We start from the raw sequence: 13366 nt of genomic DNA, 5'->3' as shown, positions 1-13366 counted from the left end.
AAAGTGCTGGAGCGGCCACCAGGACCGGCCAGCCCTCCTTCCCAGGCGGAATGGCAGAGGCCCCAGCAGGCAGCAGGGTCCAGGGAGGAGGGTGAGCAGGTGACAGGAGGTTTCCAGGGTACTCTGGTCGGTGTCTTGGCTGGTGAGCTATTCTCTTTTTGGCTCAGGCACTCCGTAGCAGTTTGAGTGGTCTCCAAGATACCTCATTCATCCCCCACCAGAGTCTCCACCTGGCCTATGGCCATCTTGACCCTTTGCCTGGGCTGCCTTTGTGTGGCCTACAATGCCCTCTGGAGGCTCCGCGGAGAGCATCCTGCAAGCATTCGGGATCTGGGATGCGGTCTGACCTCTGCTTCCAGGACACAGCTGTTCCCTTGACCCCTGGCTGATCTCCTCTGCCTTGATTCCAGCTCCCCTGATCCCTTCAGGATGTGTAACACCTAGCCTACACAGTCACACTTCTGGCGGGCATTTTAAACCGTGCTCCATGGAGCTCTAGGGTTCTAGGAGGGACGTCGGGCTACTTTGTGGACTGGCGGAGGAGGAGGGAGAATGGGCAGGGCCTTGCCCCAGCTTCAACCAGAAGAGCTCAGCTTTGATGTTTTGTAATATTGGGCTTTAACATTTTATTTTTTTTAAGTTTCCTGCTAAAAATACTACCCATTCAGTCTCTCTACTATGGTGCTCTGGGTTCTCATGGCATTCGTTCTGTATCTTCTTTGTAGTGTTCTCATGCTCTACCGTACTTATTACTTAGCCTGCAATTAGTTTTGCACGTGCTGCTCCTTCTGCCCTGATCACCTGGCAGTCCCCCCCCAGTCCCCAGCACAGTACTTACTGGGCCCCGAGCAACTCTCAACAGGGGCTAACTTCAGGCTCCTGCTGGAATATTCTTCCAGGATACACAGTGGTTAGTGCCTTCGATGGCAGTTTCCAATGGTATTTCTCGGAAGAGAAGAGCTGAAGTGGGTGGTAACTGACATTTACAGGGAGGTCCTAGTGAAGACGTGTGGCACGTGCCACTCTTAAATCACCAAATGCAGCACACCTGCTACCATCATCAATCATCTAAATCAACCTCCGGGGGACCAAGAAGACTTTTGCATCTGGCCAATCTCTGAGCAAAATGCAGTATATTCCAACAGGAAATACCACTCACTAGACGTTTCTAAACCATGAATGTGGGACCATGGGAACACAGGATGATGCTCCTCAGCCAAATACTCAAGGGTCTGTCCCCTTGCAGAGGAGTCACGAGTCCCACAGTTCTGCTTATCCGACTGGAGATGGGGGAAGCCCCTTGGCCCGTCAACCAGACCCGCCGTCTGGGCCTCCTTCTCCAGCCAGCTTTGGGGAAGTGGCAGCAGGGGGGCAGGGGACTGTGCTCCTCCTAGCTAAAGCCGCTTGTTAATAGGCCCTAGATTCCCTTATCCCCGGGGAAAGGGAGGTAGCAATGAGCCCTCTCCCTCCCTCCACACACCCCCACCCCACAGATGCCTCCCAGCAGGGCCAGGGAGGGGAGCCATTAGTGTGTGCCTCAGCAGACAATGGGGAGGAGAAGCCTCCAGAGCAAAGGACAACTGCAGCAATTAGAATGCAGGGAGGTTCAGAAGCTATTTAACTGGGTGACCCTGAGGTCGCTGCATCTGACTCCCATCCCTGGATAAATATTGTATGAGAGGGGAGGGGGGCAAGCGAGGGAGCCATCGGAGCGCTGCCCCTCCTTCCACTCCTTTCCCCACCCAACCCGGCTGCCTCCAGACACACACACCAAGAACCTTATTTACAGCCCTGACAGTCAGAGCACTCACTCTGCTAACCAAGAGGGAATGGACAGAGTCGACTCACCCAAAACTGACTCTGGCAATCGAGGAAGAATCCAGGGCTGTCGGGGAAGGGAGCTGAGCCAACACTGAAACGCAAGGCTTCCCCCAGATTCTGGGTCCAGCTGGCACAAATACTCTCTATCACCCCAAAACCACCAGCAGGCGAAGCTGGTCCCAACTGGCAGCGAGTAAATCAAAAATGGACCATCCTTCCACCTTTTGGGGGCCCTGTAACAGAAAAACTCCTGGATCTTACCACTACCCAGGTGTTCCTTAGCAAAGACGGGAGTCCTAGCTACCTGCCCAGAGGAAGCGGGAAGAGCCACATGCCACTTACCCAGCAGGTCCCTTAGCTGACCTAGTGGGGAAAGGCCACGAGCAGGAAAGTCAGACAGAGCAGCAAGGGGTCAGGGTGGGGGAAGAAGAGGAGAGCGTCTGAGCACAAGCTGCTCCTCAGCCCCCTTGTGCCGCTCCTCCAGCCCTGCTCTAATGCACCCTGACATGCCTCTGAAGACAGAGAGCTGTTTGCAGTCAGCACCGTGATTTGTTAGTAATTATTTCCATGGTGTCACACTGCTGTCACTCTGTTAACAAAGAGACAGGCTGCCTCGGGCTGCCTGCAAGAAAGAATCGCAGAGAAAAAGGCCTGTCAGGCTCCCGGGATTCTCTGGGCTGGCTGGCTTTCTTCCCCAAACCAACATCCTTGCAGGCTTTGGAAGAAACAGTTTTACAGAACTATCAAGTCTGAGGCGTGTCACCCATTAGCCAGGGACACTGAGAATTTACCCCACCCGCTCACAGGCGCCCTTCCCAAAGGGCGACAGAACTAAGCCCCCAGAGCCCACAGATCATTCAGGCACGGGCCACTATGCCAGCTGCAGCCTTGAGTTCCCTGGCCTTCACCTTCCAAGACCCTTGTTTCCTGACCCTTCCTGCTCACTGGGGTGTTCACAGCCTCTCATGTGCTCTTAGGAGCCTGAGGATAGAAACCTATTTCAGAAGCAGCCGCCCCACTGGCATGGATGGTGGTTAGGGAGTATACGACGGCAGGGCATCTTCCCTCCTTGAATCTGCCAATCACCGTTCAAGACCAAAGCTGCTCAGGTACCAACACCTCTGTAGCCCCCAGGTGCCTGAGCACCTGCGAGGAGATCCTCTCTGAGCTGCCTGGATCGGGACAGAATCCGCACTAGGAGAGCTGGTGGTTTGCTTTAGCGCAAAGTAATGTCTCCATTACCCTGGCTGGGAATTAGAGGACAGATTGGCAAGCGCTGACAAAACAGAGGTCACTCACCTTACAGGCATGGGAAGTTGGAGATTAATTCTCTCCTCTCACAGAGGGAATCAGACTCCTGGATAGTGGAAGAAAGCACCAATCTTGAAAAACCCTTTCACTGCCAAGCAGCAGCAGCAGCAGAGAAGGGAGACGAAAGCCCACGAAAGCCCTGGAGAGGCCCTGTCAAGGTGGCAAGAGCCACTGCCACCAAGCTCCTACAAAATCCCAGGAGACAGAGGAGCCTAGGCAAGACTAAGATTCTTCTGGTATCAGGGTCCAAAAGACAGAGGGCAGGGCTGGCTGCATGCACTGAAATGTAAACCCCATGAAGACAGGATATTTTGGAAGTTTTATCTCTTTGTTCACTGCTAAATCCTCAATACCTGGAACAGTGTAAAACATATAACGGGCATTCAATAAACATCTGCTGAAAGAATAAATAAAATGGGTCACTAGGGCTCAAAGGCCACTTCCACAGGCCTGGGGTCAGTCTCTCTCTATCACAGGGGTTTAGAAAAGAGGGAGGCCAGTGCAGATTCCACAAGAGACAGGGAAGACCACATGTCTGAAGGACTGGAATTAGGTTTTAAAGGATGAGGGAAATTAGGACAAGCTGATAGGTCTAGGGAGATGCTCGTATCAGATTGAACATTCACATACTTATTCGACAAACATAAACTGAAAGACTAAAGAAGGTATGTAGTCCAACAGAAAGGGAACAGATAAACTGCACTACAGTAATACAGTGGAGTCCTACCCAGCAATAAAAAGGCTGAACTACCGATACATACAACTACACGGATGAATCTCTCATATGCTATGTTGAGCAAAGGAAGTCCGACTCAAAAGAGTACGTCTCGTTTGATTCCATTTATACGAAAGTCAGTAAGAGGCAAATGATCCAAAAGTAGCAGAAGTCAGAGTAGTGGTTACCTGGCAGGAGGGCATTACTGACTGGGAAAGGGCACAAGGGAACTTTCTGGGATGACGGAAAAGGTTCTTCGTCTTGATCTGGGTGGTGACTACACAGGTGTATACTTGTATAACAATATATTGAGCTGTCCATTTCTCGTTTGTATACTGTATGCACCCTACTGTACCTATTTCATACCTCCATTTCTAAAAAGATAAATTTTTTTTTAAAAAGCTGGGTCTCAAGAGTCACACAAAGAATGTTAAAAAAAACACAAAAATATCTCACCCAAAGGAAAATATTTTCCAGCATCAACAGTGGCTCTTTCTCCCTGGAGTTCAGGACACAAACCCTCCAGAGGAAAGAGAAGCCCAAACAAATGGCCAAGGCCTGGGAAGGTCCAAAAATGTTCAAAACACAAAGCAGTGCAGCCCGAGTCCTAGGAGGAGGACATCATGAGCTGGCGGGAGGCCGCATGCGGCGTCTACTCCAGACCACATGAGCTCCAGGGAAGCAGAGCTGGTGCCCCTGGTCAAGCCGTGCCCTGCTGGTTCTGAGGCTCTCTGAAGCAGCCTGTCAGATTCTCCCATGCAGCGTAGAACCAGACTTCCAGACACTGCCCAGAAGAGCCACAAACATAAAACCAATCTGTCTTCCTGACAAGCCAGGCGGAGACTGGCTGAGCTACCCCAACTCTGGGCGATGGTCAAGGTCCGAGTGCCTACAGCCCCTCCTGCCAGCAAGGAAGAGGCAGTAAGAGCCTCATGGATGGTCAAGGGGCACTCCACCTGTCAGACCGGGGACCAGAAACCAGGCGGCAACACTCACCTCAGGACCAATTAAGCAGTAAAGAGCCATCTAGTCAGCAGCTCCGCAGCAGGCCAAAGCAGGAGGCTGCCACCACCATAAACATCTCAACGCCTGGTCAGTCACTACATAAACATCTCCATCTTTTATCAGGGTTTTAACTGAGCAAAACTTCCATTCCAGGGATTCCTATAATCACTAGAGCGCTTTAGACCCTCTGACACCTTCCAGGGGGTGAGGAGATGAGGCTGCCACTGGGGCCCCACCCTTCAGCCTAGAAATGCCCAGAAAGTGGAACACCAGAGGCTCTGTCTGCCTGTGACGGGCCGTGCTCGCAGACCCAACGACAGGACTTCTCTCTCCCCGAGTGCCCCTGCAGGCCCAAGGTCCTTCCAGGGCACACCAGCTTCCCTGGACTCAGGCTTTGAAGGAAGGCCTCAGGCTGTGCCACCCACTGACCTGCAGCTCCAGGACCACACGCAGAAGAGCGGGAAGGGAGTGCAGACCGGGAGCCGGGAGCCAGGAGCCTGCTCGGGCTCCAAAGAAGCCTGCTCCTGCCCTGAGGCCTGCCCAAAGGAAATGGATAATCCCCAGCCAAGCCTGCCATCAGGCGCCCCTTTCCTGCCAGGTCCAGGCCCCAGGACAGGTGCAGGAAGGGGCCCTCCTGCATCTGCAAGGAGGCTGGCCCCAGAGGCCGTGAGCCCTCAGGTGGAGGCGGGGCACCCCTCGCTCCTCCGCGCCCAGGAACTCGGGGCCCAAGGAGCTGTCAGGCTAACGAGGCTACCCCACCACCGCTCCATCTGAGCGTGGCAGGCTGCGCCGCACCACTGGCTTCAGGTGGCTCTCCTTTAATTAATGGCATCCCAGGCTCTGCAGGGAGCTTCACCCCACAATGAATGGCCCTCTCTCATTAGAGGCAGGCCTGCCATGATGTATTCAGGGCGAGGGCCAGGACTCATTTCCCTGTCTGTGGGTTGGGGATGGGAGGGAGGGGAGAGGCAGCAGGGAGAGATTTATATCAAGTGACTTGGATTAGCTGCAGCTGAAACATGACCCCATCAACGCAAGCTGCCTTCTTGGGGCTAACCCCATGTACCTCTGCTGACGAGAGGGCTCTAGGGAAGCCGAAGGGAGGGCAGAAGGTCTGGTTCTCGTTCTCTCTGGGCTTAGGCTGCAGCTCAAAGGCCCAGAATTCCTATACAACCTCCAGAACCCTCTCCCCACCCCGTCCGCACACACTTTGTGTGCACTGGGAGCCTACCCTGACTCTGAGCTGATCTCGTCCACTGAGAACCTCTTCATGGCCAGGAAGCTGACCCATTGGCCTCACAGCTATGGGACCGAGGCCCTGACCATGGCAGTCGGCTGTTTCTCCTGCTTTCTGTAGGAAATACCCTCACTCCCTACCTCAGAGGAGGACTCCACAACATGGTAAGGCCCCGTGTCTGCTGCTGTGTGGGCAGGATGCCACGGGACATCTCAGACCTCAGGCTACCCAGCGCTAGGTAAAAGGCAGGCGTCAGTCTGACATGGAAACATGCTGACAGCCATCACCTCACCGTGGTGACCCATTAGGCTGAACCCTGCATTCAGGGTGGGGAGACCCTGTGCAATATGACTCTCCTTCCCTCCCCCTGGCGCCACTTCACAGGGATCATCAGACTGTGCAGGGTGGTCTGGGGTCTTCAAGGCAAAAAGGAAAGTGCGGCCTTCAGTGGTCCACGTTTCCAATGTACTTCTCACAGACCTGGAAAGAAGGCCACCCTGCACTCCGCTAGCCACACAAGTGGTTTTAGGCCACGGAGCTGGGTAGGTTCAGGCTGGCAGCAAACAGCACACAGGCCTACAAACGCCCCCTGCAAATCCCACTAAACTTGATGTTCAGTTTTGCTTGTGCTTGGGAGAAGAATCCTACTCAGAGCCTGCCCTCTTTCCATCCTCAGTCCTCTTAGAACGCCAATTCACTAAGAGAGCTGGAGGGTGGGCCCTCACCTGCTGCTGCCAGCTAGTCAGAAGGTTACTTTGAAGGCCTGCTGTGTCCCAAGGAGGCCAGGGCAGAATGCTTATCATCTGTACACACCGGCTCCATGTCACCCACACTTCTCCCGGTCCTCGTGGTGGAGCATTCATGTACCCTTCCTTCCCTACTCAGAAAGAGATGTAGCTCAGTTCTGCTTTGCTAAGCCCTATTTGGCAATGTGTCTAAACACATGCAAACTTAATTAGTTCAGGAGGGGAGCCCAAGCGCTTGCAGTGACAGATAAAAGTATCAGGAAATGAGACAAGTCAGGACTGCCAGGGAGTTCTTACTCAAGCCCCTTCCCCCAGCAGGCTGCTAATCAAAGGTGATACAGCTCAGTGCTGAGACCAACTGGCAAACCCATGGACAAGAGACACGTTTTCATGAGCTTAAAGACACGACGAGATGCCCCACGTGCTTCCAAACATACTACAGGATAGAGGTGTCCAAAGTGATATTGGCAGTGGTTTCCTTAAAACAGATCTGAGGATTCATTCATCTGTAGCTCAGCAAAGAGGCTCTCAGACAGCCCCAAGTCATCCCCCACCACATCTCCTGGCCAACCACGTCCCCACAGCAAAATGATCATAAGAGTCCAGACCTCCGCCAACACCAGACCAGGTACCAGAAGCCGAGGGTGTCAGAGAACATCCCGAGGCTCTGCCATTCAGTTGCGAACAAAGGAGAGGAGGAAGGGCGTTCCCACCAACCACAAAGCCATGGGCCGTGAAGGAAGATAGAAGCAGACCGTCAGATGGCAGAGCGGTCAAACGCATGGCTTCTAGAATTCAAATCCCTGCCACAAATTGGTTGTGTGCCCTCGACAAATTACTTACCTCTCTGGGCCCCAGTTTCCTCATTTGTTAAAAAAAAAAAGTTACAAAAATAATGTTTTTCATTGGATTGTAGTAAGGGTTAAATGAGATTAATGTATAAATAGCACAGCAGGACTCCTGGGATGTAGTAAGTGCTCAATAAGTGCTGGCTATCTTTATTACCTGATGTAACTTTTCCAGAGCAGTCCCAGCCCTCAGTCCTGGGGGCACAAATGCCTCAGAGAAAGCCCTTCACACTGCGCCTAGGACCAAACTCCTCCTCCCTCGCCCAGGCCCCCCTACGCCATCTCACCCAGTACCCACCGTGGAGGGCCCAACACCCAGTGCTGGCAGGGGCAACCCAGGAGCTTCTTGACACTAGCAGAACGGTCCTCTAACCCCTCACACTCAGGCTGGTGCAGGAGGGCCCGAGGTTTCCTCTTCCATTCCATTCTCCCTGAACCTACCCACTATGACCCTCTGCCATTCTTCCTGAGCAGGGTATTCCACAGGCCCACTCCATAACTTAGTTGTCATTTATTCAACACACATTTATTGAACAACTACTACATGTCAAGCATTGTCCTAGGGTTGTACTGGTGCCCACAATCTAGGGAAAGAGACAGACAAGCTGAGGCAGCTACAGCACACTTTCACGTATCAATAAGCACATGTGCTCCAAGAACACACAGGAAGCCACCTGGAGAAAGACGTTAGGAGGGATCCTTAGGAATTGGCCAGTTAGAGCATCTGGCTGGGGTGGGGACTGAATACATAGATAGCATCAAGAGATGAGGCTAGAGTAATAAACAAGAGCCTTGAAAGCTCCAATAAACAGTGTGACTTTGCCTGGAGGGCAAGGGGAAGCCTTGAAGGCTGCTAAGCGGGTGTGATGTAATCTGCTACAATCAGGAGAAAGGAACAGAAGCAAGACAGTCAGAGAGACCAGTGAGAAAGAACACTTTCATAGGAATCCAAGAAGAATATGGTGACCTGAACTAGGACAGTGGTAGTGGGTTTGGAAAGAAGGCAAAGACTCTGAGAAACCTCTGGGACAAAGGATCAATAGGATTTGGCAATTAATTTGTTATGGCTAAAGGGAGGAACCAAGGGTGATTCTCAGGTTTCTGACAGAACTACTGAGTAGATGGTACCAGTCAGTCATTATTTAAGAGAATGCTGGAGGACAAGGTGTTGGGAGAAAAGTAACACCTGAGCTTTAAGGGGTCTGTGTATATCCAGGTAAGAGAAAGAACAGGAGCTGGATATGAAGGCTTGGAGTTCAGATGGCAGATGGAGCCGATTCCTTTTCTCCAGTGGGATCACTGCTGCCATGTCAGTTCCCACTTCTCAGATGGAGGAAAAGATGAGAAGACAGCATACAGAGAATAACTGAAGCTGGGGAATAGATTAGATCACCCTGGTAAGTGTGAGTGTGTCGGATAAAAAGAAAAGACAGCTAGGAGAGAGGTCGAAGAAATACCAATATTTAAGAAACACCAAATTTAAGAAAAAAGGAAAGAAGAATCTGCCAAAAGGACTGTGAAGGAAAAGTCAGAGAAACAGGAGACATAAGTAGAAATGAAGAGTGCTTCAAGAAGGATGAAGTGGTCAGCTCTGCTGAATGATGCCAAGAGGGCCCAGTCTGACCCCCATCAAGCATGTCACCGGCTCAGCATTTCAGCCTTCATCTACATGCCCCATGAGACAGTCCCTGCACCACAATGCTCCCCAGGCGGGTGCTTCCACCGCCATGGGACTTCACCCCAGGTGACAGCAGTCTCTGCTCTTCCACAGTCTTGGCTGCATGACCCTCAGTAGTCCCCATTGAGTGCATGCCCCCAAATCAAGCAGTGAGTAGGGTAATATGAGCAAGTGTCTTTTTTTTTCAATCAGAGACATCATGTTTGTTTGTACTTGAAACAACAAGAAGGGAGACCTATGTAGTCTGGAAAGGGTTCAGTCATCTGAAAAAAAAAAAAAGAGTGTGAATTCAGGTGTGACTTTTACACAGATGCTTCCACCTGCCTCCTGATTGGTCTTCTTCATGATGAATAAAGAACAAAATAACACAAAAAACTTCATGTCAGAGTACTGAAGTAATTGGAATAGATCTCATTTCCTTTGGCTGGACAGCATAGTATTAAGTGCTTTCCCCCAATTGGCACTCATAAATTATCATTCTTTTTTCAGAAAGCTTTCTACCCAGGTGGCTGAGTTTTTTGTTGCAAAATTAGTTCAGATGGTCTCACACAAAATAATGTTAAGTGTTGAGCAAGTATCTCTTGATCGCCAGACTTTCACCAACAGAGGGGTGTGGTATGCACACCTCACAAGGAAAGCAAGGAAAACACTCAAGTAAAATGCCAGCCCCGCATTCACAGTCGACCTCCAATGGCAGGAAAACTCGCTATTCCAAAGCTGAGGGGGAGGGGGAGGAGGACCCTCTCAGCAGACCTTGAGCAGACCCCTGGGCCCTGCTTCCCCACAGCGGTGTCTGATGATCCTGCCCCTCTCCTCCAAAGGGCCTCTTCCCAGACGGCACTGAGGACCAGGTCCACCCTCATATCAGCTCTTCCTTGTCCCCCACTCCCAGCCCACACCCCCGTCCTCCTGATCTCAGACCCACAGGTCACTGGAAAAGCCTTTGGTCTAGCTTCTCAGCTACCTGTGCTATTCAGCTGGTAAACACAGGTCTCCAAGCTACAGGTGAAAAGCTGAGTTCCTCAAGGGCAGCACCTGTGCCAGTGTCACTCCTCACTCCGCATCCGCCCTATCCTCCCACCATGCCGAAGGTGGAAGCCCTTTACAGAGACAATACAGAGAGCCTGGGTAAGTGGAAAAGAGAGAAGATTGGTGAAAGAACACTAAACTCTACAAGGAGCTTCAAGAAATACCAGGTAAGGCAAAGGAAAGGTAGGTCAGGTAGGAAAGGCAAGCTGACCAAGAGCCAAAACTACGAGTGTCGTTTCTTAAACAGGTTTAGAAGGAAAATTAAATCTGCACCCCCTAAATTAAAACCCACCATAGCAGGATCTGTGATGATAGCATCAAAGCCCATGTAAACCTGAGTGTCAACCCATTCAGACTGACCAAAGATGGACACAAAATGATTTTGTCAGGATGGGAGCAGATTTCTTTTCTCCAGTGGGATTTCCGCTGCCACTTCAGTCCCCATTTCTCAGTGCCTCACTAATCAGGCCCTTTCCAACATAAGTGGTGTGAAGTTGGTTGGAGGGAGAGGGGGGCTGGGAGAGAGAGGAAGGACAGCAATGAGAGGGAACCATGGCTCTGAGAGACTAGAGTGGGAAATGAAAATATTTGCCAAGTTCCTTAGACTTAGTTAAATCTGAAAATGGATGTCAAAATAAGAAGTGAGCCACATACTAACAAGTTGTGGGTGTCAGTTTAACACCACCCTTGTCAGGCTCATCAGCAGGCTTTACCAGGCGTGTGAGAAGGTGATGGTTCCGACGACAGCCATCTGACGAGAGGCTCCAGGAACATGGAAAAGCTGTGCGCTGTCACGCAGCACTACTTAGATTTCCTCTCTGGCTGTTTTTATTTTGTTACACATTTAATTAAGAGCCTTCCCAGCAGTTATGTGGGGTCCTGCTTCTAAAAGGCAGACACAGAGCTCTCCTCCCCCAGCCACCCGCCACCTGCCACCTCCCTGCTCACTGGCTTTCACAGCTTCGCTGGTCTTCCCAAGCCAGACCCAAACCAGCCACCAAAGTCCGCCGGAATCATCTCTTTTGGAAGCTATGTGGCCTTAAGAATTCAATTCTGCCTAACCTCTGAGTCTGCCAATTTGAGCCTCGGTTTTTAATTGTGCTTTGTTTTTTTCATCTATAAAAGGGAGACACCACCTCCTACCCGAGAAGGCAGTTAGGCGGACTGAGTGAAATATAGTATGTGCTCATTAACATCTGATTTCCTTTTATGTGTGATTTGATTCCCCAACCCTATCCCTCTTCTTGATTACACCAGTTCTCGTGAAGATGCAAAGCAGCCTCCTGAGTCACCAAAATCTGTCCAGGGCCTACCGTGCCAAGGCCTGAACTGGTGCTGCAGGCCAGCGCAGGCCAGACCCAAGGAAGACAGCATCTCCTCTCCTTCTCATGCAGAAACCAACCAGACGGTCCCCAACATCACGCACAGGAAAGCTTTCATATACACATATAAGTACACACCACTCACAGCTATCACGGAAGATGCTGAAACTGGGTGTTTGGGACATGAACACACCAAAGAGAGAAAGCCACTGGGAGAGTGGGAGTCTCAGAAGGCTACCTGGAGAAACTGGGCCTCTGGTCTGGGCCACAAGAGCCCCAGAACTCTGGGTGTCAGCCTGAATCCCGCCCCACCCCAGATAGCTTCTCCTGTGCTGGAGCTCCTCGTTAAGCCCCTTCCCACTTCGAGCGCTCAAAGCTGCCCAGGATGCCGTAACAGAGCAACAGCCTTCCTCCTCCTCACCTTCTCCGCGGAACCCTCCCCGGACTCAGCTCTGCCTCCAGGCCCAGCCACTGTAATTTCCCTGACAACGAGCGACAACGGGAGCTCCAGAGCGTGTGGTGTGCAGTCAGCATGCACACGACCTAGGGGCTGAGGGAGACAGGTGCACAGGCGCTTATGTGATCCAGGCCTGCCCTTCCTCCCGCCTCACCTAGAGGGTTGGGTCCAAGAGCAGGCTGGACAGCCACCTGCGTGCAGAACTTCACCTCAATGCCCAGCATCCAAAAGGCATAAAAAGGATCTTGGTGAGAAAGTAATGCCTGAATTTGTAGGAAATGTCACTCTAGAGCCACGACTCCCCACCCCGGCCAATACCCTACCCTATGTTCAAAAGCTCACACACACACACACACACACACACACACACACACACACACACACACACACACACAGTGCTTGCTGCCACCTTCAGTCACAAAGAACACAGAGGTATCGATTCTATCAATCCTCAGCAAACAGTGCCCCACCACCTCCACCCCGCTTTAGTTCCCTGGGGGATCTCTGAAGCCAGGTATCCAGGAGGATAGCCAAGAGGCAGAAGTGTCAACCCAGCAAAGGAACCAGTTCTGTCTTCCATAACTGGGACAGGATCAGGAGACAAAGGAGAAAAAGCAGTGACGACAAAGGAGGAAAGAGGAGGCTGGCGACCTGGGCAGCTTCCTAGAAGCATCCCTCTCTCATCCCCACACTGGGCTCTCCGTGGGACCGTCAGGGCCTCGTATCCCAGATAAGAGCCTAGCCTAGTATAATGGTTAAGAGAATGGACCCTGGAGCCAGGTTGCCTGGGTCTGAATTCTGGCTCTGTGTGTTCTTGGGCAAGTTACTTAACCTCTCTGTGCCTTAAGGTCTTCAGCTATAAAATAAGAATAACAAGAATCCCTAGGGTTAGTAAATGAGTTACTATTTCCAAAGCATTTGGAACAGTAAATACTATGTATTTGGTTTAGAAAAAAATTTAAGACCCTCTTTTACCTCCTTCTTTTCAGGGCAATAACATGTAGCTCCACAACAGGAAGGGCTGCCCTGGCAAAAGCAAGAAGGCAACAGCAGTACTAGTAGGGTACTTGGCTTGTCCACTCCTGGTTCTAGAGGCAGAAGGCAGGGGTCCCAGCCCTCATCTTGCCCTACTGACCCCAAAATCCAGGGACTCCCTGACCCAGGTGCCCTGAGGCTTGGACATTTGAGCCTGAGAAA

At 51.5% G+C, this 13366-nt stretch overlaps 1 protein-coding gene across 16 annotated transcripts in view; it reads right to left on the bottom strand.

Moving 5' to 3' along the window:
• The window catches only part of ERI3 (ERI1 exoribonuclease family member 3), a 128164-nt gene that overhangs the window by 70957 nt on the left and 43841 nt on the right, over positions 1–13366 (bottom strand). Inside the window, exon 8 of one of the 16 annotated variants that reach the window (XM_082455691.1) lies at positions 8180–9624. The exons of the other annotated variants lie outside the window; for them this stretch is intronic. Coding sequence (XP_082311817.1) covers positions 9621–9624 — 4 coding nt within the window. The 3' untranslated portion in view covers positions 8180–9620. Of the gene's footprint in view, positions 1–8179; positions 9625–13366 lie in introns of those variants that run through there. 16 annotated transcript variants of the gene reach the window in all.

This window comes from Balaenoptera physalus, assembly GCF_965194825.1.
Source record: "Balaenoptera physalus genome assembly, chromosome: 1".
Taxonomy (NCBI): domain Eukaryota; kingdom Metazoa; phylum Chordata; class Mammalia; order Artiodactyla; family Balaenopteridae; genus Balaenoptera; species Balaenoptera physalus.
The sequence above is the reverse complement of the archived record's forward strand: the minus strand, read 5'-3'. Positions and strand labels throughout refer to the sequence as shown.